This window comes from Ursus maritimus, unplaced genomic scaffold (assembly GCF_017311325.1).
Source record: "Ursus maritimus isolate PB19 unplaced genomic scaffold, ASM1731132v1 scaffold_1, whole genome shotgun sequence".
NCBI classification, from domain to species: domain Eukaryota; kingdom Metazoa; phylum Chordata; class Mammalia; order Carnivora; family Ursidae; genus Ursus; species Ursus maritimus.
Genome location: NW_024423343.1, coordinates 60,661,332 through 60,687,185, shown reverse-complemented (window position 1 = coordinate 60,687,185; position 25,854 = coordinate 60,661,332). Strand labels below are relative to the sequence as shown.

The following is a 25,854-nucleotide window of genomic DNA, read 5'->3' as shown; positions in this document are numbered from 1 at the left end:
ATGAAAATGAGATTCAACAAAGGAGGATCATTTAAGCTTTAGAGAGTCAAGGTGAAGTTCCTAGAGGGTATACTATGGCTATTTGAATCTTTAAGGACACAGAGGAATTAGCCAAGGGAATCAGAAAGGGCAAAGACCTGCTAATCTTAATAGTTTAAAAGATTTACTGTCTACTTTTTGAAGACTGAGTACTTCTAAATCTTTGAATGTCATAAATCACTGCATTATTTATTGCCTAATTGCAAATACCATTTCCTTTACCATATGTTTTAGTGATTAGTTGCCTATGTCCTTGTCCTGCCCCTTTCCCATCCTTCATGTTACTTTAAGATGAATATCGAATTTATTTCAGGTATGAAACTACAAGATTAAACTTTTTACATATGAATTTGTTACCTCTTACATTTTTATGAAATATATTTGTTACAGAAGTTTACACATCCTAGCATTTACTGTTTTAAAATATTATTTACATATTGACATACAAAACTATGATGTTGGTAAACATTGAAAACAACTGTATTTCTTTCTGCTTAGAAAAAAGAATATACATGAACATTTTAAAAGTTAAAGCTTAAGTATCAGGATTTTAGGCATTTTTATATGATCTAACTTTTTCAGTGAGTCTGTTAGCTTTATTATGTAAAAAGTATTTTCATTATGAAAAAAGTAGGTGAGGTTAAGTATCAAATTTCTGAAGGAGTCAGGCAGGTGAAATGAGTTCATGAGGTCAAGTAGATAGTAAATAGTAACCGCTAATAGGCTGTAGTTGGAGGCAGACCATGTTGATTGCTGTACAGAAATGGAGCACATTATTTTTGCTTGTTTTTCAAGAAAAATTAATATCTGGATTTTATGGAAATAGCTGCAACTCACTTAGGTTAAACAGATTTTCAACAAAGCAGTCTACTATTCTGCAAGCTTTCATTATATACTATTAGGAAGCTCATGTATTATTTTATTGACAATTGCATAGAGTTGATTTTTCCCTGAATTGTATCTTTGGTATATCTCAGTATTATTTTCTGTTTACTTTTTCTTGAAAAACGTGAAAAATTGATCAGATGTTTCTCTCATGTTTGATTTTAGGTATTATTGAGTAATACCAGGAAATCATAATTATAGAGGAAATACTATGTGCTATATTCCTGATTAGGCAAAATCTGATTTCAGTAATATTAGAGACATAGTGTTAAGCCATCTTTTTTGTCATCATTGTTTTTCATTAGCTATAACAAGAACATTTACGTACTTGAGATTTCTGTAGTGCTTTTAATAATTGCTGTCATCTTTCTTGAATTTAAGGCATTTTTATTTACTTCAGGAAAACTAATTTTAATCTATTCCTATGAAAAGTATCCTTATATGGTATAACCTGAATGTAATCATTTATAAGCATGTATGTTATAATCTTAGAAGATTATATATATTTTTAATTATGAGTTTTTTCTTTATAATCCAATTATATTTATTAAAAGAATAAAGTACAGTAAGGCAAAAACTGTCTTGGTCTTAACAACCAACACAATAATGACTTTTTTTTTTCTTTTTATAAATCTTTAAATTTGAGGTTTAGAAGTAGTTGATTATAATGCTTATGCATATACTGTTTTGTATCTTTTTTTAAACAATTTATAAGCATTTTCCAAGTTACTCATGTTTATAGCATTACTTTAACAACTATTTTGTTCAACTGGAGACCATGATTTAACCATTTTTTGTAATATTGACTACATTGCTTCTGATTGTATATTCCTAAAAAGAGCACTAAGATAGCTAACTTTATACGTGAAGGCTGTCTAAAAGGGTAGTTTCTTACAAGAGATTCCTAGTATGTGAATTTTACTGGTTTAAGGTGAAAACCAGTTTAAGGTGTAAACACTTAATTAAGAGTTTCACGTATTATTTCCAGAGGAGCTGCATACTGTTTTGGGAATTAGTCTTTTAAAAGATCTTTACTATTTTGATAAGCAAAACATTATCTCATTTTATTAGTGTTTTTTTTTTAATTTTTTTTTAAGATTTTATTTATTTATTTGTCAGAGAGAGAGAGCAGACAAGCAGGGGGAGTGGCAAGCAGAGGGAGAAGCAGACTCCCCGCAGAGCAAGGAGCCCCATGGGGGACTTGATCCTAGTCCCTGGGATCATGACATGAGCTGAAGGCAGATGCTTAACCAACTGAGCCACCCAAGCATCCCTTAGTGTTTCTTTAAAAATATTCGTGATTATAAACTTAGTATCTGTTGAAGAAAATTTGGAAAACAAAAACATAAAAATTATCCTTAAATTCATGGCCTAAATAGAATCAGTGTTAATATTTTGGTGTAAATCTTTGGGGGTGGCTTCTTTTTTATTCATTTGGGGGGATATAATTGATATTATATTTCAGGTACAACATGATGATTTGATATTTGTAAATATTGCAAAATGGTCATGTTAAATCTAATCATCACCTCACATAGTGTCAAATATTTTCTTGTGATGAGAGCTTTTAAGATCTTCTCTCTTAGCAACGTTCAAATATACAGTCTAGTGCTATTAACTATAGTCAGCATGCTGTACATCACATCCCCAGGACCTAAAATGAATTTAGGTTTTTTGTTTAGTTTTTGGTTTTTTTGAGATTGTACATACAAGTAAGATCATATGGTATTTGTCTTTCTCTAACTTATTTCACTTAGTATAATGTCCTCAAGGTCCATACGTGTCATAAATGATAGGATTTCCTTTTTTTTTTTTTTTTTAAGATTTTATTTCTTTATTTTAGAGAGGAGGGTGGAGAGGGAGAGGGAAAGAATCTCAAGAGAGTGGAGCCCGACCTGGGGCTCCATCTCAAGACTCTGAGACCATCACCATAGCTGAAACCAAAAGTCAGACACCCAGCTGACTGAGCCACCCAGGCACTGCAGGATTTCCTTCTTTTTGTGGCTGAATGATATTCTTATGTGAGTGTGCACACATATCACATTTTCTTTATTCATTCATCCATCAGTGGACACTTAGGTTGCTTCCATGTCTTGGCTATTGTAAATAATGCTGCGTAATTTATAATTAGTCTCAGTATTTTGGTGCAAATCCTATCTTTCACTTACATTGAAATGTAACTGACATATTACACAGTATAAGTTTAAAGTGTACAGCATATGATTTAACGTGTTTTGGAAAATGATTACGAAAATAAGTTTTGTTAACATCCATCGTCTGATATAGGTGCAAGGAAGAAAATGTTTTTTTCTTTTGATGAAAATTTTAAGGATTTATTCGCTTAGCAGCTTTCCGATATACCATACAGCAGTTAACTATAGCCATCACATTGTTCATTACATCCCCAGTACATACTTACAGCTGGAGGTTTGTATCTTTTGATCATCTTTATTCAATTCCTCTACCTTCTCTCCCCAGCTCTGGTACCTAAAAATCTGATTTCTTTTTCTGCGAGTTTGGGCAGGGTGTGTGTGTATACATACGTATTTTTTATTTACCTTTTTTTCCTGGATTCTACATATATGTGAGATGATACAGTATTTGTCTTTCTCTGTCTGACTTCACTTAGCTTAGCGCCCTCCAGGTCCATCCATGTTGTTGCAAATTGCAAGATTTCCTTGTTTTTTTATGACCGAATAGTATCCTATCCTATATGTAAATATACCACATTTTCTTAATCCATTCATCTGTTGATGGACACTTAGGTTGTCTCCATGTCTTGGCTGTTGTAAATAATGCTGCACTGAACATGGTGGTACAGATAAGTCTTCAGCATAATGGTTTCATCTCCTCTTTTTAACATGTATCTCTTATGTGTAAAGTTGGGAATTTTTACTAGCTTTTTTCACTTAGTATCTCATCCGTGAGTAGTCTTTGATAATTTTTCTTTTGCATTTTATTTTTTGTAGTAACTTTTAATAATATGTTTATGTGGTATAAAACTGAAAAGATATAGAAGGTTGGTTATACAGTAAAAAATAAACAAACAAAAAAACCCCACCTTCTTACCCATCCTCCCCAGCCACACATTCTCCCACCTGCTGCCTCTGTATTAGACAAGCAAACATATATATGTATTTTTTTTACTTCTTTGAAAAATATACAAAGAATGCATGCCATACACATATCTGTACCTTGCTTTTTAGTTTTTTTAAACTAAACAAAATTTAAACTTCAAGCAGTACATAAACTGCTTTCTCATTCCTTTTTATAGCCTTGTACATTGTGTGGATGTAATATGATTTATGTAATCTGTCCTTTATGGACATTTATATTTACAGTCTTTTAACCACAGAAACAATGGTACCTTGAATAACCTTGTACATACCTTATTTTGCAAATGTGTGGGATATGTATAAAATTTCTAATGTGGGTTACTGAGTCAAAGGGTATTTAATGGGGGGGCGCCTGGGTGGCTCAGTCGTTAAACATCTGCCTTCGGCCCAGGGCGTGATCCCGGAGTCCTGGGATTGAGCCCCACATCGGGCTTCTCTGCTGGGAGCCTGCTGCTTCCTCTCCCACTCCCCCTGCTTGTGTTCCCTCTCTTGCTGGCTGTGTCTCTCTCTGTCAAATAAATAAATAAATTTTTTTTAAATAAAAAGGATATTTAATGCACTTATAATAGTGTATGTTGTCAAATTGGCAAAGGATTGTATCAATTTACCCCTTTACTGTTGGCAACAATGTATGAGGTCAGTATTTATTTTTGTTAGGTGAAAAATGTTATCTCTGATTTCAACATGTAAGAATATGATTTCCAGTGACTAAATGAATATCCATTTCATGAGAGAATCATTTATTTAACCAATTTCTGTTACTGCTCAACTGGTTTGTTCTTTATTTACTATTATAAAAAGCACTTCAGTTACTGAATTTTTTTAAGGTAAAGGGTAGATTTGAGGGTTTTTTTTTTAAGTTTATGTTTTTAGTAATCCAGCATGGGGCTCAAACTCATGACTCCGAGATCACATGCTCTTCTAACTGAACCAGCCAGGTGCCCCAAATTTTTTATACTTAAAATCATTCTAACCGTATGTTTTTCGTTTAACATTTTTTACATATTTTTAAAAATTGCATTTTCATAAACAGTGTAATAGATCATCATATTAATATTTCTTAATTTACTTAATTGTTACGTTGGGCATATAGGTTGTTTCTAATTACTATGAAACCAAAATCAAAGAATATTTCACTTAAAATGATTGGCTTCAGAGAGATTCCAAGATACTGAATTACTAAAGTGTTAAAAGTTAGAATGAATATGAATATATTCAGAGTTGTTGGTTTGTAATGCCAAGTTGCTTACCAAAACTGTTAATGTGGTTTATATTTTTAATTTCACTTTTTATAAATTGTTAATGTTCCCTTGGGTGATTTTGTGGCTTTTAATTGTTTGGTGCACAGTCCCTATAGTATTGGTTCTCAAAGGTGGGGGCAGAATGACATTGAGAGGTTTTCTGGTTGTCATATGTGCTGATATTTAAATAGGGCCACAGGTATTAATGTTCTGCAGTGAGTTAGGATGGTCCTAGTCAGTGAAGAGTCTTTCTGGCACCCCATTCCTAAGTACTGTTCTACAGTAAAAAATGAACACATCACGTTTGTTGAAAATATTTTCCCATTTTTTACTTACTTTTTTTTTTTTAAGATTTATTCACTTGAGAGAAAATGTGTGCATGTGCGAGTGCGCGTGGGGGGAGGGGCAGAGGGAGAGGAAGAAAGAGAATCTCAAGCAGACTCCTTGCTGAGCACAGAGTCCCATGGGGCTTGATGTCATGACACTGAGATCATGATCTGAACCAAAACCAGGAGTCGGAGGCTTAACCAACTGAGCCACCCAGGTGCCCCTGTTTTCTACTTTCTAATTTACTTCTGACAAATAGGAATAATAAATTTCTTCATGAAGACAAATGTGTTTATTTCCTTTATTTATTCATTCATTCATTCATGAACCTGAAAAATTATTTAATATCCAGTTTGGATAAATATTCACATGTACTTTTCCTAGTTTCCATTGGGGGAGGAGTACACAGTTTTGTGGAAAAGAAAAATAACTTCCTAAGATCTTCTAGATTTAAATTTTAAACAGCAGTAATAGTCATGAAAGTGAGACACTTAAAAAATACATGAAAACTTGAGTGCTCTTTTGAATAGTTTCTTTTACAGGTCTGTAGAAAACTTGGGAAATGAGAAACTAAAAAAAAATCGCTTATGACCCTTTAATTTAGAGATAGGCTCTGAGTATTATCATGTATTTCCTACTATTTTATTTCAATATACAGATATATCTTTAAATTTTATTAGTTTTAAATTGGGAAACTAATGCATGAATATTTTCTCAGTGCAAAAATTCAAACCTTATATTTAAAGCTAAAGACTCCAACTGACTGCTATCCCTACTCCCAAGTGCCTCAGCTGAGTGCTGTCAGTTTTGCTATGTAACTCTTTGTAGAAGTAGAGTATGATTTTAGAGTGTAAACACAATACTTAGGTGCAAATTGCTTTTTTTTTCTTTTCAACTAAGTAATAGGCTTTTGGATAGAGTTATGTAGACTTTTTAAACTGGTATATAATATTAAATAGCATGTATATACCAGAATTTATTCAGCTGTTCTCTCATTGTGGGATATTTTGGATGTTTCCTTTTTGTTGTTGTTACAGTGTTACAAAACTGTGTTCTCACACATGCCTACCCTTTTGTGTGTATTCATGTATTTATTAAATACCAGTTTCTTACCATAGCCAAGCACTGTTTGAGGCACTAGGAATTAAGAGGGGAGCAAAACTGAAAAGGTTTATCACATCATGGAGCTTATATTCAATAAGAAGTATAGATACAAAAACTCGAATTTATAATAAATTATCAATAAGTGCAGGGAAGAAAAATAAAGCAGGTAAGGGGATATAAAGTTTTGGAGGACAGGGGCTGCTCCTTTGAATGTAACTGGTCAGGGATGGTTTCTTTGTGGAGAGGATACTTCAGCAGTGACTTAAATTAAGTGAGGGAACGAACCAAGTGAAGATCTGGGGTAAGAGCATCCCACACGAAGGAGACAACATGTGGAAGACCTGATGAAGGGCTAGGTTTTGGGATGTTTGGTTTTTGTTTTTAAGATTTATTTATTTATTGGACAGAGAGAGAGCACAAGCAGGGAGGAGGGACAGAGGGAGAGGGAGAAGCAGGCTCCCAACTGAACTGGGAGCCAGACGTGGGGCTTGACAGGACCCTGGGATCATGACCTGAGCCGAAGGCAAATGCTTAACCAACTGAGCCACCCAGGCAGCCTGGAATGCTTGAAGAACAGCTGGAACATGTGTGTCTAAAGCAAATTTGAGAAGAATGTTAGATGAAGTTGTAGAGGTCAGTAGGGGCTAAAATATTTAAAGCTGTGCTATCCAGTACGGTAGCTGTGAGCCACATGTAGTTATTGTTGAGCACTTGAAATATGGCTATTTTGAGTTGATAAACACTGGATTTCTAAGACTTAGTACCCAAAAAAGAATGGGAAATATCTCATTATCACATTTTTATGTTGATTATTTGTTGAAGTAATATTTTGGACATACTGAGTTGAATAAAATATATTACTTAAATTAACCTGTTTCTTTTTTTTTAAATGTGGCTACTAAAAATTTAAAAACTATAAATGTGGCTCATATTTCTGTTGGACAGCGCTGGTTTAGGTTCTTAAAATCCGTGGAAAGACATTCTGATTAAATGTGATATACGTTAGAAAATATTAGGCAGAGGAATGAAGTGGTAAATTGTACTTTTAAAGGGTCACTCCACTCAGGTTATTCTATGGAGAATAGATAATAGAGGACTAAGTAAAAGTAGAGAAACCAATTAGGAAGCTATTGCAGTATTCCAGATAAGAAATGATAATAATGGTAAAGATGGTGAGAACTTTTTTTTTAAGCTAGAATTAAGTCAGTGCCAAACTGACTTATTAATGGTTTGGATAATGGCTATGAAGGAGAATGCAACCAAAGATGAATCCAAGTTTTCAGCCTTGACGAATTTGGACAGTGATAATATTTACTAAGTTTTGAGAGAAGTGGGGGTAGAGAAGTAAAGTTTTGTTTCAGATTTATTATTTTTAGTAAAGTAAACTTTTTATTGAAGTACAATAGAGTGTACCGAAACCTACATAAAATCTAAGTGTAGCTCAGTTTTCCCAAAGTGAATTCACCCAGGTAAGCAGCTCTCAGATTTAAAAAATGAAACAAAACAAAACACTATCCTGGTAGCTTCCACTTGTGCTCATAACTCCATGAATTTGTAGTGGTATTCATTGCAATTTCAAAGTACCAGAGCTATAGGCTTTTTACATTGTGCCCTAGAATTGAGAAACTCAGACAGTTATCAAAGATTGTGTCTAAAAGGTTGTGGGTAATTAGAGATTTTTCTGACCAATCATAAATTATGCCTGGTTTTGTTTTAAGATTTTATTTATTTATTTGAGAGATATCAAGGTGGGGGTGGTGTAGAGGGAGAAGCAGACTCCCCGCTGAGCAGAAGCCCAGGACCCTAGGGATCATGACCTGAGCCAAAGGCAGATGCTTAACTGACTGAGCCACCCAGGCACCCAACATATGCCTGGTTTTCAAATTGGGAGTTTGTTTTCAAGAACACAGTACTGTATGTAGGAAATAAACTGTAATAACAAACAATCTGGTATGTTTGGGACAGTATTATCTATACTATACTATTCATTTTAAGAGTAGTATAGTATAGTACTCATGTAAGAATAGAAATTTCCACCTGGGGTATTGTGGTTAAATAAGTACCTATATAGTTTTTTTTCAGGGGAAAATGAATCGTTAAACTTTATCTTTTCTTCCTCTACCCCCAAGACTGAAGAATTTAAGAAGGCCTACAAAAATTATTTAAAAGATAAAGGATAGGGGCGCCTGGGTGGCACAGTGGTTAAGCATCTGCCTTCGGCTCAGGGCGTGATCCTGGCGTTATGGGATCGAATCCCACATCAGGCTCTTCCGCTATGAGCCTGCTTCTTCCTCTCCCACTCCCCCTGCTTGTGTTCCCTCTCTCGCTGGCTGTCTCTATCTCTGTCAAATAAATAAATAAAATCTTTAAAAAAAAAAAAAGATAAAGGATAATAAGGTACAATATTTTTAAGAAAGTTTCCTCAGATTTACAGATTCAACATAGTCTCAATTTCAAGTGTGCAGGAATTGAGATTCTATACAAGTAAAAACAATGCGGCAAACTTGGCAAGATACTAAAATTGCGAAGTTTTTTTGTTTTCAGAAGTCTAGGCTAGTGGAGGATTGAAAGTTTAGCTTTTTTGCTTATGTTTTCTGTGAAACAAATTCTAGTATCCATCATATCTATTAGAAATCAAAAATGGAGAAGTCATGAGAAAATGGTATTTTTCCCCCTTTTCTCACGCAGTGCCAAAAGTGAATATACCAACACTTGGGCTGAATTTGAATGCAATATATCTTTTATGTCATTTAATCCCTAATTCACATAACCAACATTAAATGAATGAGTACATACCTGCATTTTTCAAATTGCTGGCGATTTGGGCAAAATTGAGTGTCCTGATTTGTAGTTTGTGGGTAGTGTAAAATTGATAAGGATGGTAATATATAAACCTACATATGTGATGAAATTGTGTAGAACTAATAAATACACAAGCATGCAGGTGAGTGCCAGTAAAACCGGGAAATGTGAGATAAAGGATTGTATCAACATTGTTCTGGTTTTTATACTACAGTTGTGCTGTTATATAACCGTTTTCTAAAATGTTACCATTGGAGGAAACTGGGTAAAGTACATACTATCATATTATTTCTTACAATCTACAGTGAATCTACAGAAACCTCTAAAAATTGGTAAAGAGAGGAATCCGTTTAGGATGGAGAATATAGATTTTTCACAACTTCACTAGGCCTAAAATATCACACTGCTTACAGAGCTACCAACTTAGATATGATAATTTTCAGAAAAGCATGTACATTTCAGTCTCTATTCTGAGCAGATGAAACTTTTTATAGTCCATAATTTTGGATGCTATTTAAACTAAGTACTTACTTTTGCTTTTCACCTTACCCTGTCATTTCCCACCATATCATGATCGAAATGTCTTAAGTCCTTCAAGTAAATGCCTTAGCAAAACAATGTTAAATAATAGCTATCTGCTATGAACATAAAAGTGTTTATACTGAGTATCTCACCTGTTGGTATTTTTTGTGTCTACACTAGCATATTAGTAAAGGCTCTTTCTTGTGCATGATCAGAAAATAGCCTCATATGTAATGATTTTACTTGGAATGGAAAGCTGCCATCTATTATTATTGTTAAAATATGCCACTTTCTTCCTTGATGGTTTATTTTTGGTATTTTTTAGGAATTTTAATGCTTTTCTTTTTATAAGCATTTTAATCAAAACTCTCCTTTTTGTTTTCAAGGAGCGAAAGGATTGGATTAGTCTGCCCTTGATTTTTCTCTGTTTAAAGGTAATCTGCTTGAGTTCTCTAATCACACACACTTAATACAATTTTCTGTTTGGGTGGCAATCTATATTCAGTGGTTAAAGTAGAATTTTTATTATATTATGGCTAAGGTTTTTCTTTTATGTCTTTTCTCTTTCACAAAATGCAATCTAATCTCTAAAAAAAAAAAATCCATGTTATTTATGTCATGGAAGTAAATATCAAAATAAGTTCAAACTACATTTCTAGTTTGTGTTCCAGGATTTTTTCCCCTAGAAATTTGTAAGAAATTTTTGCTGTTCTGGTCTGTTTGCCTGAAACTGTATTGTATTCATAGATTGAAGTATTGGAGCCATGGGAATAAAGGTTCAGCGCCCTCGATGTTTTTTTGACATTGCCATTAATAATCAACCTGGTAAGAAAATTAATGTTCCCATGTAACATTTATAAATGCATATTTAATGTTTTAAATTAGTAAAGGGTAAATGAGCTTCCTTCTTTTTCAGCTGGAAGAGTTGTCTTTGAATTATTTTCTGATGTATGCCCCAAAACATGCGAGAACTTTCGTTGTCTTTGTACAGGTTTGTTGACATTTAGTTGGCCTAATAGTAGTCCCCTTTGACTATGGTTTTAATTTTTTTATTTAACATATTTTAATTTTCTTCATACAGATTATGTACCATTGACCAAGATGTGAAAGTAATATTTATTTATTTAGAGCGTGAGCCGGGGCGGAGGGTGGGGCGAGAGAGAGAATCTTAAGCAGCAGAGCCCAACAGGGGTCAGTCCCATGACCCTGAGATCACGACCTGAGCCAACCAAGAGTTGGATGCTTAACCGACTGAGCCACCCAGGCATCCTGTGAGAGTAATTTTTAGAAATACTACTTGCAATGGGCTTTTATCCGAGATTGATTTCCAAATTTCTACACTCTCCAGAAAAACTTGGATGGTTTTTAAATGAATTTTTTAAAAAATTCCAGAGGGGAGTGAAAATTTTATACTTTAAAGACATCTACATAGTTTAAAAGACGTGTATTTTACAGGAAAAAGTTTTCATCATTAATTTTGCTTTAAAACTGCTTCCTTGATTTCCTTTCTACTAAATGGCCTACTAATTTTTCTTCTCTGTAGGTGAAAAGGGTACAGGGAAATCAACTCAGAAGCCATTACATTATAAGAGTTGTCTTTTTCACAGAGTTGTCAAAGATTTTATGGTTCAAGGTGGTGACTTCAGTGAAGGTAAGACATTGAAAATCATGTAAGCTTTGTTAAGTATCATAGATCTTTAAGTTAGACAAGTCTCTAGAAATACTCAAATAGACAAAAAGAAGGAAGCACATAAATAATTTTACTTTTGATGCATTAAGTAATTTCAGAAATTTGCTTCTGGAAAAAAATACTATTCATCTCTTAGTAACCTATCAGTATGTGTGTTTGGTCTTGTCAGAACTAGTAATCCTTAACTACAATATAGTTTTTACCTATACTTTTATTTTTTATTTTTTAAAAGATTTTTATTTATTTGTCAGAGAGAGAGCACAAGCAGGGGGAGCGGCAGGCAGAGGGAGATGCAGACTTCCCACTGAGCAAGGAGGCAAATGCGGGACTGGATCCCTGGACCCTGGGATCATGACCTGAGCCTAAGGCAGATGCTTAACCGACTGAGCCACCCTGGCGCCCCTAGTTTTTACCTATACTTTTAAATTGTAAAAACAAACTGTATTTTTAAAGAGGCTTTGAAAAAAAATCTAATTTTTGTTCAGAGGTCTACATAATCGTTAGAATCTGAATGTTCTTTTTTCCCTCATATCTTAATAGTCTTTGTCACATTTTTGCTACTGTATTCAAGGGGAAAGAAAGTTATTTGAATTTGAGTTTAAATTAGTATCTTTTATGATATGCTGTGAACCTTTGAGTAGTTTTGATTAGAAGTATTTGAGCACCTACTTTGTAAGAAGTATTTTGTTTAGGGGGACCTTCGAGGAGATAATTGTCTTGAGAGTTCAAGAGTCTTGTGTTTTTCATTCTTAGGAAATGGACGAGGAGGGGAATCTATTTATGGAGGATTTTTTGAAGGTAAAGCTGTTTACCTTTAATGTTTCAATGTTTACATTTAATTTTTTTACATTTAAATTGTATTTTTAATGTTTTCTCTATTTTATTTTTTCTCTATTGAATCAGTAAGATTATTAAACAGTATACGAATATCTAGCTACATTCAGGGAATCTGAAAGTTAATTTTTCTTGTGAAAAATTTTATGTGATAGATTTTTTTATAGAGGTAGGATTTTTTTGTGTGTTTAGGGACATTAATACATCATGTTATTTGAAAGGTTTCAATGATCTATAATGAACTCTTAGAATTATAGTGCTGGAATGGGAACTTCTATAGCTTAATCTTAATTTTTATTAAAAGAGATTTAGTAGTATTTCATAGTAACAATATCCACATGTTTAGTGGATCCATTTTTCTGTGCACTTTAAAAAAAATCTCTTTTATATATTAAACTTTAGCAATAATGTATTTCTCAACTTTAAGTTTTCTCTTTGGAATTTTTTGTTGATGTCAGGATCATTTGAAAGACTAAATGTGAATGTGGAAATGATTTCATATTTCCCGTCTTTCACATTAGGGATTAAGTGAAATTTTATTTCACATTCCACTTGTTCTCCTATTATAATCCAAGATTGGAAGGCAATGTACTCTACAATGAATGATGCTGTGGCAGAGATTAAGTTAATGAGTGCCTCTCTGTATTAAAATGGTATATGTGCCTTTTTTGTGCTCAGAAATGAAACAGATGAAATGTAAAAGAATCCTATCTGGTTTCTTTCTCTTGCTTTTTAAGGAACATTTTATTTTTTGCTTGAATAATCAAAGTTGTGTTGTTTTTTTCCACAAAAATATAATAGACAAATGCAAATGGAAAGAAAGTGGGTTGATAATAGTATTTGGATATATAGCAAGGGATTGAAAATTAAAAATATTTTAATCTAAAAACATGGGAGAGGGAGTTGGTTAATTGATTTTCTCTTCTTTAAACCTGACTTTTATCTAAATTTTATCTGGTGCTAAAGAGCACATATGAACAAAAGAGATGAAGAGTGAAAATGAAATTTTTTTGGAGGTTATACCTGTAATATAACTGAAAACTTTGCTTTCCTATAGATGAGAGTTTTGCTGTTAAACACAACAAAGAATTTCTCTTGTCTATGGCCAACAGAGGGAAGGATACAAATGGTTCACAGTTCTTCATGTAAGTATCTATGCCGTGATCATTTAAAATATCCCTTTTTTGGTGTGTCATTTCTCATTGATCACTAATAAAGGGATGCATAAAGGGGAAAATTTTTGAAGAAAGGAGAACAATGAATTGTTGAAGAGAGCAAAATTGTTGAAAGGAAATTGAACTGTACTGCTGAAGTTTCAAAATGATGAAGACTTGTCAAAAGGACACAGGGAGCCAGCCTGAAGGGGTGAGGTTCCCACTGGCCAGATTAGCACAATTTGAGCATCAAAATAAATAATGTTAGTATCAGACTGTCAAATAAAATAGAAATCCAGGAGCCCATACAGGTATGAATAATAAATGAATAAATAACAAGGGAGAAGGAAAAGCTGTTCCTTAGTAGAATGTCAGCTAATAAATGTAAAAGGAATGATAGAAAAGTCACCGTTTTGCATTCATCTCAGTAATGATTGATTGAGGAAAGAATTATCTATTTTAGAGGGTAAATTTAATAATAAACAGGATATTTACAGAGTATCTTATAAATTACTTGATTACAAAGGGTAAAATGCAATTGATCCTCATTATTCAAAGATTCTGTATTTATGAATTCATGTACTCACTAAAATTTGTTTATAGCCCCAAGTCAGTACTCTTAATGCTTTCCATTTCTGACCCCCAAAAAAATTTTGACCAGGGCTTTTGTCAACAGTGCATGTTTTTTATCATGTCCTATGGATGCAGATTTCCTCTCCTCTTCAATAGCCTTAAACTCTCCTACTCTCGGAGGAACTTAATCTGTAAGCACCATATGGATTATTCCAATGTTTTACTGTTCCATATTTGTAACTCCCTTCTTCAACAGTGAGAAATTTGGCTCCCACTATCTTCAAAGTTTCTACCCATTGCTGAATCCTAGAATAAAAAATCACCGTTCTATACTACTGTGAAAAGTAATCTAACTAGAGTTACTGTTTATTTATGGTTATTTTTGGTTTTAGATTGAGGGTATGTAGTTTAACTTTAAAAGTGATTAGGATTAGTACATTTTGGTGTGAATTTTGCGTGGTTTTGTGACTCACAATGTGTTAGGTTCATTTGTTTAGGATTATATTTTGTTCTCTCACCTTGTTTTGATTTGTTTTTTGCTTTTTTTGTTTTATATTTGTTTGTTTATAAAACGTGATTAAAAAAGAATGCCTCTGAAAGTATCACTCCCACGTAACTCTTCACCCTATTGCCATTCCCCATTTTTTCATCCTGTTCCCACCCATCCATTTTAGTAACCAACCTCATTAGATTCTGATTTATCTTCCTGTATTTTTTTAAAGAATTATTTATTTATTTATTTATTTATTTGAGAGAGAGAATGAGTTGGGGCGGCGGGGAGGTGGGAAGAGAGAAGCAGACTCCCCACTGAGCAGGGAGCCCAATGCAGCGCTGGATCCCAGGACCTGGAGATCATAACCTGAGCTGAAGGCAGATGCTTAACCGACTGAGCCACACAGGCACCCCTTCCTGAATTTCTTTTTATAAAAATAAGCACAGATACGTATATATCTTATTTTCCTTTCTTTTTTACATGATAGATAGCATATACTATATACAATTTTTTTCCTCTTTTCACTTAGCAGTATATCCTGGAAATCACTCCATATCAGTTCATAGAGATCCTTTTCATTTGTTTTTGCAGCTGCATGATAGTGTGTGAATATATTCTAGTTCATTCAACCAATTAGCTATGTGGGGGTTTTTCTGATTTTTTAAATGAAAACAATTTATATCATGTTGGTTGTAGAAGAAATTAGAACACAGAAAGAAGAAAAACATTCCCATCCCCAGGGTATCTTTCTCCGCAATAAAAATATAAGCTAAATGTTGCATATAGGGATGTCTGGGTGGCTTAGTTGGTTAAGTGTCTGCCTTCGGCTCAGGTCATGATCGCAGGGTCCTGGGATTGAGTTCTGCATCAGGCTCCTCACTCAGCGGGGAGCCTGCTTCTCCCTCAGCCTACTGCTCCTCCTGTTTGTGCTCTCTCTCTGACAAATAAATAAATAAAATCTTAAATAACTAAATAGATAAATGTTGCATATACTCTATAATCAACTTTTGGATACAGTATAAATCTCTGCACATCACTAAGTACTAATTAACATTTTAATAGCTATATGTGACTCCATTGTTTGAATGCATTATGCTTTATTTATCTAATTTTTAAACATTTAACTTGCTTCTTGGTTTTCAAACTGCAGTGAACATTGTTGTACCTGTTGATGCATTTTTAATTATTTACATAAGCTGCTAAGAGTTTACTTACTGAAATGTTTACATATTTTTTTAAAAAGATTTTACTTATTTGAGAGAGAACACAAGCAAGGAGGAGGGACAGAAGAAGAGGGAGAAGCAGATCCCTCCTTCCTCCCCCTGCTGTGCAGGGAACCTGATGGAGGGCTTGATCCCAGAATCCTGGGACCATGACCCAAGCTGAAGGCAGACGTTTAACCGACTGAGCCACCCAGGTGCCCCTGTTCATACATTTTTAAGCCTTTCCATGTAAATTGCTACTGTACTCGTATCAGCAATACGCAAAGTGCCAGTGTCACTAGATTCTCAGCAACACTTAGTATTATCATTTGTTTTCCTTTTTTTTTTAATAAGAAAAATTCTTCCTGTGCTAACCAAAACCTCTCTGCTAAGTTCATATAACCCTTCATGTATATTTTCAGAATCTTCCCTCTATATGTTGATTTTTTCCTTCTCTCTTAATTTCTAGGTAGCCCTTCTTTAATTTCTGTGTTTTACTGTTGTTTTTAAAGGAGAAAACTTCAGTTTTTAATCTTAGATTATTTTCTATTGTGGCAACGTATATGATATAAAATTTGCCATTTTAACCATTTTTAAGTGTATAATTTAATGGTATTAATTATATTCACAGTACCATGGAGCTGTTACCACTGTATCCAAAACTATTTTGTTGTCCCAGAAACTAACCCATTTCTTTTTACCCTCAGTCCCTGGTAACCTCTATTTTCTGTCTTTATGATCTTGCCTATTATAGATATACAAGCAGAATGATACAATATCTGTCCTTCTGTGTCGAGCTTATTTCATTTAGCACGTTTTCAAGGTTCAACCATGTTGTTGGATGTATCAGAATTTTGTTCCTTTTTACGGCTGAGTATCACTCTATTATATGTATGTACCACATTTAGTTTATCCATATTCATCTGTTGGTGGACATTTGGGTTGTTTCCACTTTTTGGCTGTTGTGAATAGTGTTGCAGTAAACATTGGCATACCTGTATTAGTTTGAATCCCTTCTCAGTTTTAATATATCTAAAAGTGGAATTGCTGGATCATATGGTAATTCTACAGTTCTGTGAGGAGCCACTGAACTGTTTTCTACAGTGGTTGCATCATTTTACATTCCTGTCAGCACCATATAAGAGTTGTAGTTTTTGGGGCACCTGGGTGGCTTGGTCGTTAAGCGTCTGTCTTCGGCTCAGGGTGTGATCCCGGTGTTCTGGGATCGAGCCCCACATCAGGCTCCTTCACTGGGAAGCCTGCTCTTTCCTCTCCCACTCCCCCTGCTTGTGTTCCCTCTCTCGCTGGCTGTCTCTATCTCTGTCAAATAAATAAAATAAAATAAAAAATCTTTAAAAAAAAAGAAAGTTGTAGTTTTTCTACTCCTCCTCAATACTTTCACCAGTCTGAGAATGACCTCATGAAAACAGAGTATTGGTTTAAGTGTTACAAGTAAATTCTAGTGAGCAAGTGAACTTGGCAAATACAATATCTGTGAAGCGAAGATTGATGCAAATCTAGATGCAAATTATATATATACACTGAATGTAATATGTAATACAAATACATATGTTGTATACACATAGGCTTTTACATCTCTAGATGATTTAAGCAAGTTCAGTTGAGCATAGCTGTTAAAGTCAAAACAATAATAGGTGGTTTTAAAAGTAAGCTGATCTTGTAAAAATACATATACATGTTTGAATTTTTTTCATTAGTATTGTGTGGGCTTTAACCAAAGGTTAGCTTAAATTGTGTTCCTTCTTCCAAATTTCTAATGCCTTTTTTGATAAGATTCTTTAAAATAGTAAATGATATACAGTGCCCATCTTCAGTCTATAACAGCAGTATGTCTGCATAGCTACTCAAATACCAGTCTTCTTAACTGTAGAGCTTTAAGGTTGGTGTGGGGTGGAAAAAAAGATTTAAAAAATCACTTCATTTGTTGGAATTTTTGCTTGCTTTGAGTTTGGTCTAAAGTTTGTTGGTTTTTTTTTTAAATATTTTATTTATTTGACAGCACAAGCACGGGGAACGGCAGAGTAAGAAGCAGGACCCTGGGATCATGACACTTAACCAACCGAGCCACCCAGGCGTCCCAAGTTTTGTCCAGAGTTTTAATCCAGATCTCTTTCTTTATTGTGAAGTTTCCTTGTTTATCAGGGATAAAAAGCTCAAAAGTCTTTAGGTCTTAGACAAGTAACATAAGCAAATAAAGCACGCTATTTGAATCTAAACTATTATGCCTGTCTTAAAAAGACAGGGATAATCAGTCTGACCCATTATTGCCCTGCGTCAGGTGCCACACCTTCCAGCTTTCCAAAAAAGCTCTGAAATCTGGATTTTTATGTGAAAGTATCCAAAATTTTGAATCTTGGCAGTATTAACCCCGTAAGGACCCATTTCTTTTCTGGTCCAACAGAACATGTGTGAGGGCCATCTGAATGAATATTATCCACAGGGAGTACGTTTCAGGACCCCCTGAAACTGCAGATAAAGTTTAATTTATAAATTAGGGGTAGTAAGAGATTAACAACAATAGTAATAAAATAAAACAATTATAATAATACACTGTAACAAAGATTATGTGAATGTGGTCTCCATGAAAATATTTTACTGTACTCATCCTTCTTGTGATGATTTGAGATGATAAAATGCCTACTTGATGAAATGAGGTGAAGTGAGGTGAGGGGTACCTGTGTGGCTCAGTCAGTTGAGCGTCTGCATTCAGCTCAGGTCATGATCCTGGGGTCCTGGGATCAAGCCCCACGTCAGGCTTTCTGCTCAGCGGGGAACCTGCTTCTCCCTCTCCCTCAGCCTGCCGCTCCCCGTGCTTGTGCTCTCTCTGTCAAATAAATAAAATTAAAAAAAAAAATGAAGTGAGGTGAATAACAGGCATTGTGACATAATATTAGGCTACTATTGAACTGACAGTATGTGAGATGGAGGATTCTCTGCTTCTGGACTGTGATTGACCGCAGTTGACTGTGGGTGACTGAAACAGTGGAAAGCAAAACCATGGATAAGGGGTTGACCTATGCTTTAACTGTTTAAAATGTTAAGACTGAAAAACACTATTGTTAAACCCATTACCTGGTAGAATCTTTTGTAAATTATGGTCTGTCCATACAATAGAACATTATACAACCATTGAACTTTATACACCTATGAATATTCAGTAAGAACCCAGTCACATGCAAAAAACATAGATGGATAGAAATGACACCAAAATGTCAACTTTAATTACATGTAAGTTTTCAACAATGAGTAGGTACTTGTTTTATGATCAGAATAAGTTTTTGAAAATACATTATGTAAAAAGCATCTTGCATTATTTCTGTTCTACTTAAGGTTAATGTAATAAGATTCTATTATGTTAAAATAGCATATGATTTCTTTGCAACTTTGTTTCCAATGCAGTTATTTTCTTTTCCTTTTTAGAGATGCTAACTTTGTTTTTCTCTGACTTTGTTTTTATTCTTCTATCTGATGACTTCCAAAGAACAACGAAGCCAACTCCTCATTTAGATGGGTAAAGATTATTTTAATTTATTTATGACCATTTTAAATTAATGTTAAAATTAAAAGCTGTTACCTGATCATCTTATAATTGACTCTTTAGGCATCATGTTGTTTTTGGGCAAGTGATATCTGGTCAAGAAGTTGTGAGAGAGATAGAAAACCAGAAAACAGATGCAGCTAGCAAACCATTTGCTGAGGTGCGGATACTCAGTTGTGGAGAGCTAATTCCCAAATCTAAAGGTAAGAACAAGTACATGTTTCTGATAATTCTTATGCATGCAAAACAAGCAGAGACATTCTAAATATTGGCATGAAATTCATACTAATGTGAATATAAATATGAAGCATTTGTTTTTAAATGGGTTTTATCTTCATACTTTGTTCATTTACCATGGAATCACTTAATTTTCTTGTTATTTGCTGTGATTTATCCTTCTTCCACTTTGTTGTGTTTTTTAACGGTAGTTGTCTAAATAGCATGGTAAATAAATACTCTTCTAGAGAAAGACACAGCGAGGGGGAAGATGACAATTGAAGAGAATAACATAGACTACGAAACTGGGAAATAAATTATTTTCCCTTCATGCACTCCTGAGATTGAGAAGCATCTGGCATATTTGAGAAACTTCTTAGACCAGAACTTTTGAAGTTAACATGATCAGTAGTTTGATATGATATTATCTGAATGGTAAGAACTTTAAGTGAATATTTTAAGTGGTTATATTATATATGTGAAATATGTAACTGCTACCATTTATTGGATATTGGATCTGTTATTCTAAAAGTGTAGGGTAAGATTACCTGCGGAGAAAACAATAAAATAATAAATGGACTCTGTTTGTCCCATTCTGACTAGTGGAGGGAATAATAATACCAATACTTTTAACAAATCTGAGAGTCATCTATAATCTTTTCTGATCCTCAGAATAACCCTGCAGTATTTCCCCCATTTTACAGATGAAGATAGCCAAGGAGACTAAGTTATTTACCACATCAGGGAGCTAAGCTTCCAACCCAAGCTTGCTGGCTCCAGATTGAGAGCTTTTTCTATTATGTGTTGCTAACACATTAAAGTCTTTAACATTCCTTTCAGAATTGCCATAAATAGAACATTCTGTTCTCAAGTTTTAGGTGTACTGATTTCTTTGTATCATTTAGAAATGTGCACATTTGTCTTGTTTTAATTGAAAAAGACCCAAGATGGTCTTAGAGAAGGCTTGTTTCTAATTTTCTGTTTCTGTATTCCACTTTGATTCTGATGATTTCATTTTCTTCTCTGTCATATCAAATATATACCTTGTAAACCATTGCAGGAATATGCTGCAGCTCATAGTGGGAGTGTTTATATAACTTCTTGGTGTCCATGAGCCTGGCTATCTGTCTAAATGTACAAACAGCAGGTATAATGTATGCCTTGTGTTTGTGAGGATCCAGTAAAGAATGAGGTGTTACTGAATAACTTACATTTAAAAAAAAAATTTAAAACTAAAAAGCAATCTGTGTTAATATTTGCAAGTTTTAGACCCTGGTACTGATACGTAATTCTTCAGGGTGTTGTTAGTACAATTGGAACATTTTCGTTTAAGGCATTACTTCTTCCGATATCATCTAGGAAATCTTTATCTTTTATTCTCTACTAAAACTTAGGGGTTTTTTCTTATATTTTGTAGTCTATAAGGTCTCTTATGTTTGGATCTGTTCTCTGCTTTTAAAAGTTAAGTATACTGTGGTTTATATATCTAGAAAGAAATTGAGGTAATGAAAAATATACCTTTTAAACTATGAGCAGTTATCATAGGTTCTGTACTAAATTTGATGTAAAGGTTCTTTTGGTAATGTCAGTGTTTGAATATTTGCTGAAAGAATGAGAAAGTGAATGAATGTCACTCTGTGTGTGTTATTATTTATGTCTTTATAATGTATTTTCACTTACAGAGGTAAATGCTAATTTTGTCTATGCCATTATGACCAGGAAGTTGTGCTGAAAGTTGATGTGGCATCCTGCTGTGCTAAGGAAGCATACCTTGCCCTTAACGGTTTCAGCAGTTTGGTGGGGGGAGGGACATTTGACCCTTTATTAGTGTCTGCCCAGGAGTTCCTGAAAAGGTCAGATTGTCTTGAGCCGTAGCTTCCATGCCTATTCTGTTCTGGACCATACTGTGGAAATACAAAAAGATCTTTATATTCAAGGTCACACAGTTTGGAACCTGTTACCCTATAGTCCTTTAGTTACCATTCAGAACATGTGTCAGAATCGATTCTGTCATGTATCTATATAATCTTTTTTTTAGGCAGAGCTGGGTCTCACATCCAGTTTATAAGTTTGATGGCCTCCTTACTGTTTTAAATTGGAAACAAAGTTTTGTGAGACACGGTGGTGTTCATCATCATTATATTTAAAACCTTGTTTGAGAGATTTACACCCCAGTTTAAAAAGAAATAAATACAGAATCTTTCTTTTCTTTTTCTAACTTCCTGAAAGAAAACAAAAAGACTTCTGAAGAATTCTGACTGTCTGGGCCCACCTGTATATGGTCTTGGTGAGTCTGGGCAATCTTCTTGGGCCTTTCTCCCTTTGCTGTTGCAAGATTGGAAATTCTGCTTTTTTGTAGCTAGTTGAATGTGCCTGAGAAGGTTCACAGTCAAGGAGAAGAACCTTCCAAAAGATACAGAAATGGAATACTGGAGGCTAATAAAAACAGCATTTCTGTAGAGGCTGTCATGGGACAGAGTGGAGGATAGAACACAAACCACCAGAGAATGAAACCACTACCTTAGTCAAGGACTGGTTTTTCAGGAGTTGGCATGACCTCAGGTCATGGTCTCTTCAGAGTTCGCTGGAGTTGTTAAAATAGGGGTCTGTATACTTTGACCATTCAACAAGAGACAGGGCCATTGCTGTATTACAGAAACACAAGTGCTGAGTTGTGGCAATGCAACAATAAATAGTTATGTGAGCAGAAATTTTGCATATATGTGGTAGGAAACATTGCCTGGCAATATACAAAGAACAGAGCAAGGGAAGCAGCTAGTGAATCTTGTACTTAGGAGACTCATTTGTATAGCAATAAGATCCCATTCATTGCCCTTAACCTGGAGTTAGGAGCAGTGGTGATGGCACTTTTACTGGAAAATAGTGGGATGTTAAAGTTAGAAACTGTTTAGAAAATGAGACCAGTAATATGAAATGAAAATATCTAATGGAGATCTATTTTAGGAGTAGTTCTGTTCTTTATTTCTGTTCTGTTCTTTAATCTTATTTGATGGTGCCCTAAAATATCCTGCAATATAAAGGTTTCACATGAAATTCATTGGTATAAAATCTGTAGATCTCAAATAAAAATGACTAAGGCAGCATTTTTTTATCTGAGATTTTTACAAGCAAAATGTTCTGGAGATGCTTTTTTTTTTTTTTCCCTTAACATCATACTACTGAAGTCAATACCTAGTTAGTAAGATTACACTATACCCTACCCAGCCCTCAAAAAGGTCCGTGAATAGGTTTGGGAAATTCTTTTACCTTATGATAAGCAAACTGCGTAATCCAAAAAAATTACCCAGGAACGGCCCCAAAATTGAAAGTGTTACTCTTCGTAATTCCTCTTCATCCATTATGATTTTTAACTTACCTTGTCATTTTGCTTTTAGTAGTGTTTAATTTGATCTTAAGGATACTTACATATTTGTTACAGATACTTTGGAACAGATGATGTGTAAGTGGTTAAGCAAGTATAGGAGGATATTTTGCAGGATGAAAACCATTATTGTCATACTTGGAAGTTTTAAAATATCTACAATTTTTAACTTTTTTTTATTTTTTAAGATTTTATTTATTTGGGAGTGAGCAAGAGAGAGCACGAGTGGGGGGCAGTGGGGGAAGGAGAAGGAGAAGCAGACTCCCCACTAAGCAGGGACCCTAACTTGGGGCTTGATCCCAGGACCCCAGGATCTTGACGTAAGGTGAAGGAAGCTGCTTAACTAACTGAGCCACCCAGACACCCCAGTATCTACAGTGTGTTTAATATATTCATTTGCTTCAACATTTAGAGGCCAGAAAGGATAGTCAATACAAAGTCTCCTTCCAGTCTCTACCCATCAGTTTTCATTCCCACATTTTGTATTTTGTATATCATTCTAAATGTATGTGAATTTTGGTCAAATTCCTAAAATGGAATTAATAGATTACAGGGGCCATGCATTTGTAATTTTGATAGACACTGCCATTGAATATAAGAAAATTAATTCCCCTTATATACTTTGCAAAGCCATGTATTGTCAAAGTCTTTAATCTTTGTCAGCCTAATAATAGGTGGGATTTTTTTCCAGCTAATTTTAATTGGCATTTCTCTAAGGTGTTTGATATTAGCATCTTTTTTTAAGATATATTTATTTTTAGTGTGCAAGTGGGGGGAGGGCAGGGGGAGAGAATCTTCAAGCAGACTCCACGCTCCATTTCAGGACCCTGGGATCATGACCTGAGTTGAAACCAAGAGCCAGATGCTTAACCAATTGAGCCACCCAGGTGTCCCTAGCATCTTTTAATTTAAGAATCGTATATAGTATATGAACTGATTCAATTCCTTTACCCTTATCTTTTGCCCCTTCTATTTTTTCTTCCTGAAATTCCAGGCCACCTTCTATTATTGCCTTTCTCTTTGGAGAAATTCCTTTAGCCATTTGATTGATTTTAATTCCAGTGTAATTAACATACAGTCTTCTCTTAATTTCAGATGTATAATATACTGATTCAACAATTCTGTACATTACTCAATGCTCATCATGATAGGTGTACTCTTAATCCTTTTCACCTATTTCACCTCCCACCCCCCCCACACACACATACACATTCTGGTATCAGTTTGTTCTCTATTTAAAAGGAGGGGGTTTTTTGGTTTGTCTCTTTTTTCTTGGTAAGTTTGTTTTGTTTCTTAAATTCCACAAGACTGAAATCATATGGTATATGTCTTTCACTGACTTATTTCACTTAGTATTATACCCTATAGATCCATATATGTTGTTGCAAATGGCAAGATTTCATTCTTTTTTATGGCTGAGTAATATTCCATTGTATATGTGCCACATTTTTGTCCATTCATCTATCAATAGACACTTGGACTGCTTCCATAATTTCACTATTTTAAATAATGCTGCAATAAACAGGGGTGTATATATCTTCAAATTAGTGCTTTTGTATTTTGGCAGTAAATACCCAGTAATGGAATTACTGGACCATGTGATATGCTATTTTTAAATTTTTGAGGACCCTCTGCTTAACTGCTAATAGCCTACTGCTGACCTTACCATTAATACAGTCGAGCAACACATATTTTGTAGGTTATATGGATTATATACTGTATTTTATTTTATTTTACTTTTTTAGAAAGAGGGAGAGGAGGAGCAAGAGAAGGGGGGGCAGATGGCTGGAGGGAGAGAGAGAGAAACTGTAGCAGGTTCCACACCCAGCATAGAGTCTAATATGGGGCTCGACCTCTCAACCCTGAGATCAGGACCCAAGCTGAAAGCAAGAGTTGGATGCTTAACCAACTGAGCCACCCAGGCACCCCTATATACTGTATTCTTAAAATAAGTGAGGAAAAAAATATTAAGAAAATCATAAGGACAACAAATACATTGACAGTACTATACTGTATTTATATATTTTAAAAAATCCATGTATAAGTGGACTCATGCAGTTCAAACTGGTGTGGCTCAAGGGCCACACTGTATGTTTAACTGTATAGTATATACAGATATGAATGTTTGGTAGAATTCCCCAGGAAAACCGTCCGGGCCTGGAGTTTTATTTTTTGGAACATTGTTTATCACTGACTCAATCTCTTCATAATTAATTGGCCTGTTTAAAAAATCAATTTCTTCCTGTTTCAGTCTGGGTAGTTTATGGGTTTCCAGGAAGGCCTCGATCTCTTCCAGATTGCTTAATTTATTGGCATAAAGCTGTTGATAAAAGTTTCTAATAATCCTTCCAATTTCATTGTTGTTGGTTGTGACCTCTCCTTTTTCATTCATAATTTTATTAATTTGGGTCCTTTCTCTATTCTTTTGGATAAGTCTTGCCAGTGGTCTGTCAATTTTATTAATTCTCTCAAAGAACCAGCTTCTAGTTCTGTTGATCTGCTCTACTGTACTCCTGGTTTCTAATTCATTGATTTCTGCTCTAATCTTGGTCAACTGCTTCCTCGTGCGTGGATTAGGCCTGTCCCTCTGTTGCTGTTCCAGCTTCTTGAGGTGAGAATATAAAAACTGCATTTTAGATTTTTCTATTCTTTTGAGTGAGGCTTGGATGGCTATGTATTTCCCCCTTAGGACTGCCTTTGCAGTATCCCATAGGT

The 25,854-nt window shown here is 34.5% G+C and overlaps 1 protein-coding gene across 5 annotated transcripts in view; it reads left to right on the top strand.

Moving 5' to 3' along the window:
• Positions 1-25,854, top strand: part of PPIG (peptidylprolyl isomerase G) — a 43,776-nt gene that overhangs the window by 4,264 nt on the left and 13,658 nt on the right. For all 5 annotated transcript variants that reach the window (XM_008687091.2, XM_040644115.1, XM_008687095.2 and 2 more), the window contains 8 exons: positions 10,423-10,470; positions 10,784-10,861; positions 10,953-11,027; positions 11,580-11,687; positions 12,480-12,524; positions 13,618-13,705; positions 19,485-19,514; positions 19,605-19,744. In XM_008687091.2, coding sequence (XP_008685313.1) covers positions 10,801-10,861; positions 10,953-11,027; positions 11,580-11,687; positions 12,480-12,524; positions 13,618-13,705; positions 19,485-19,514; positions 19,605-19,744 — 547 coding nt within the window. In that variant the 5' untranslated portion in view covers positions 10,423-10,470; positions 10,784-10,800. The remainder of the gene's footprint in view (positions 1-10,422; positions 10,471-10,783; positions 10,862-10,952; positions 11,028-11,579; positions 11,688-12,479; positions 12,525-13,617; positions 13,706-19,484; positions 19,515-19,604; positions 19,745-25,854) is intronic.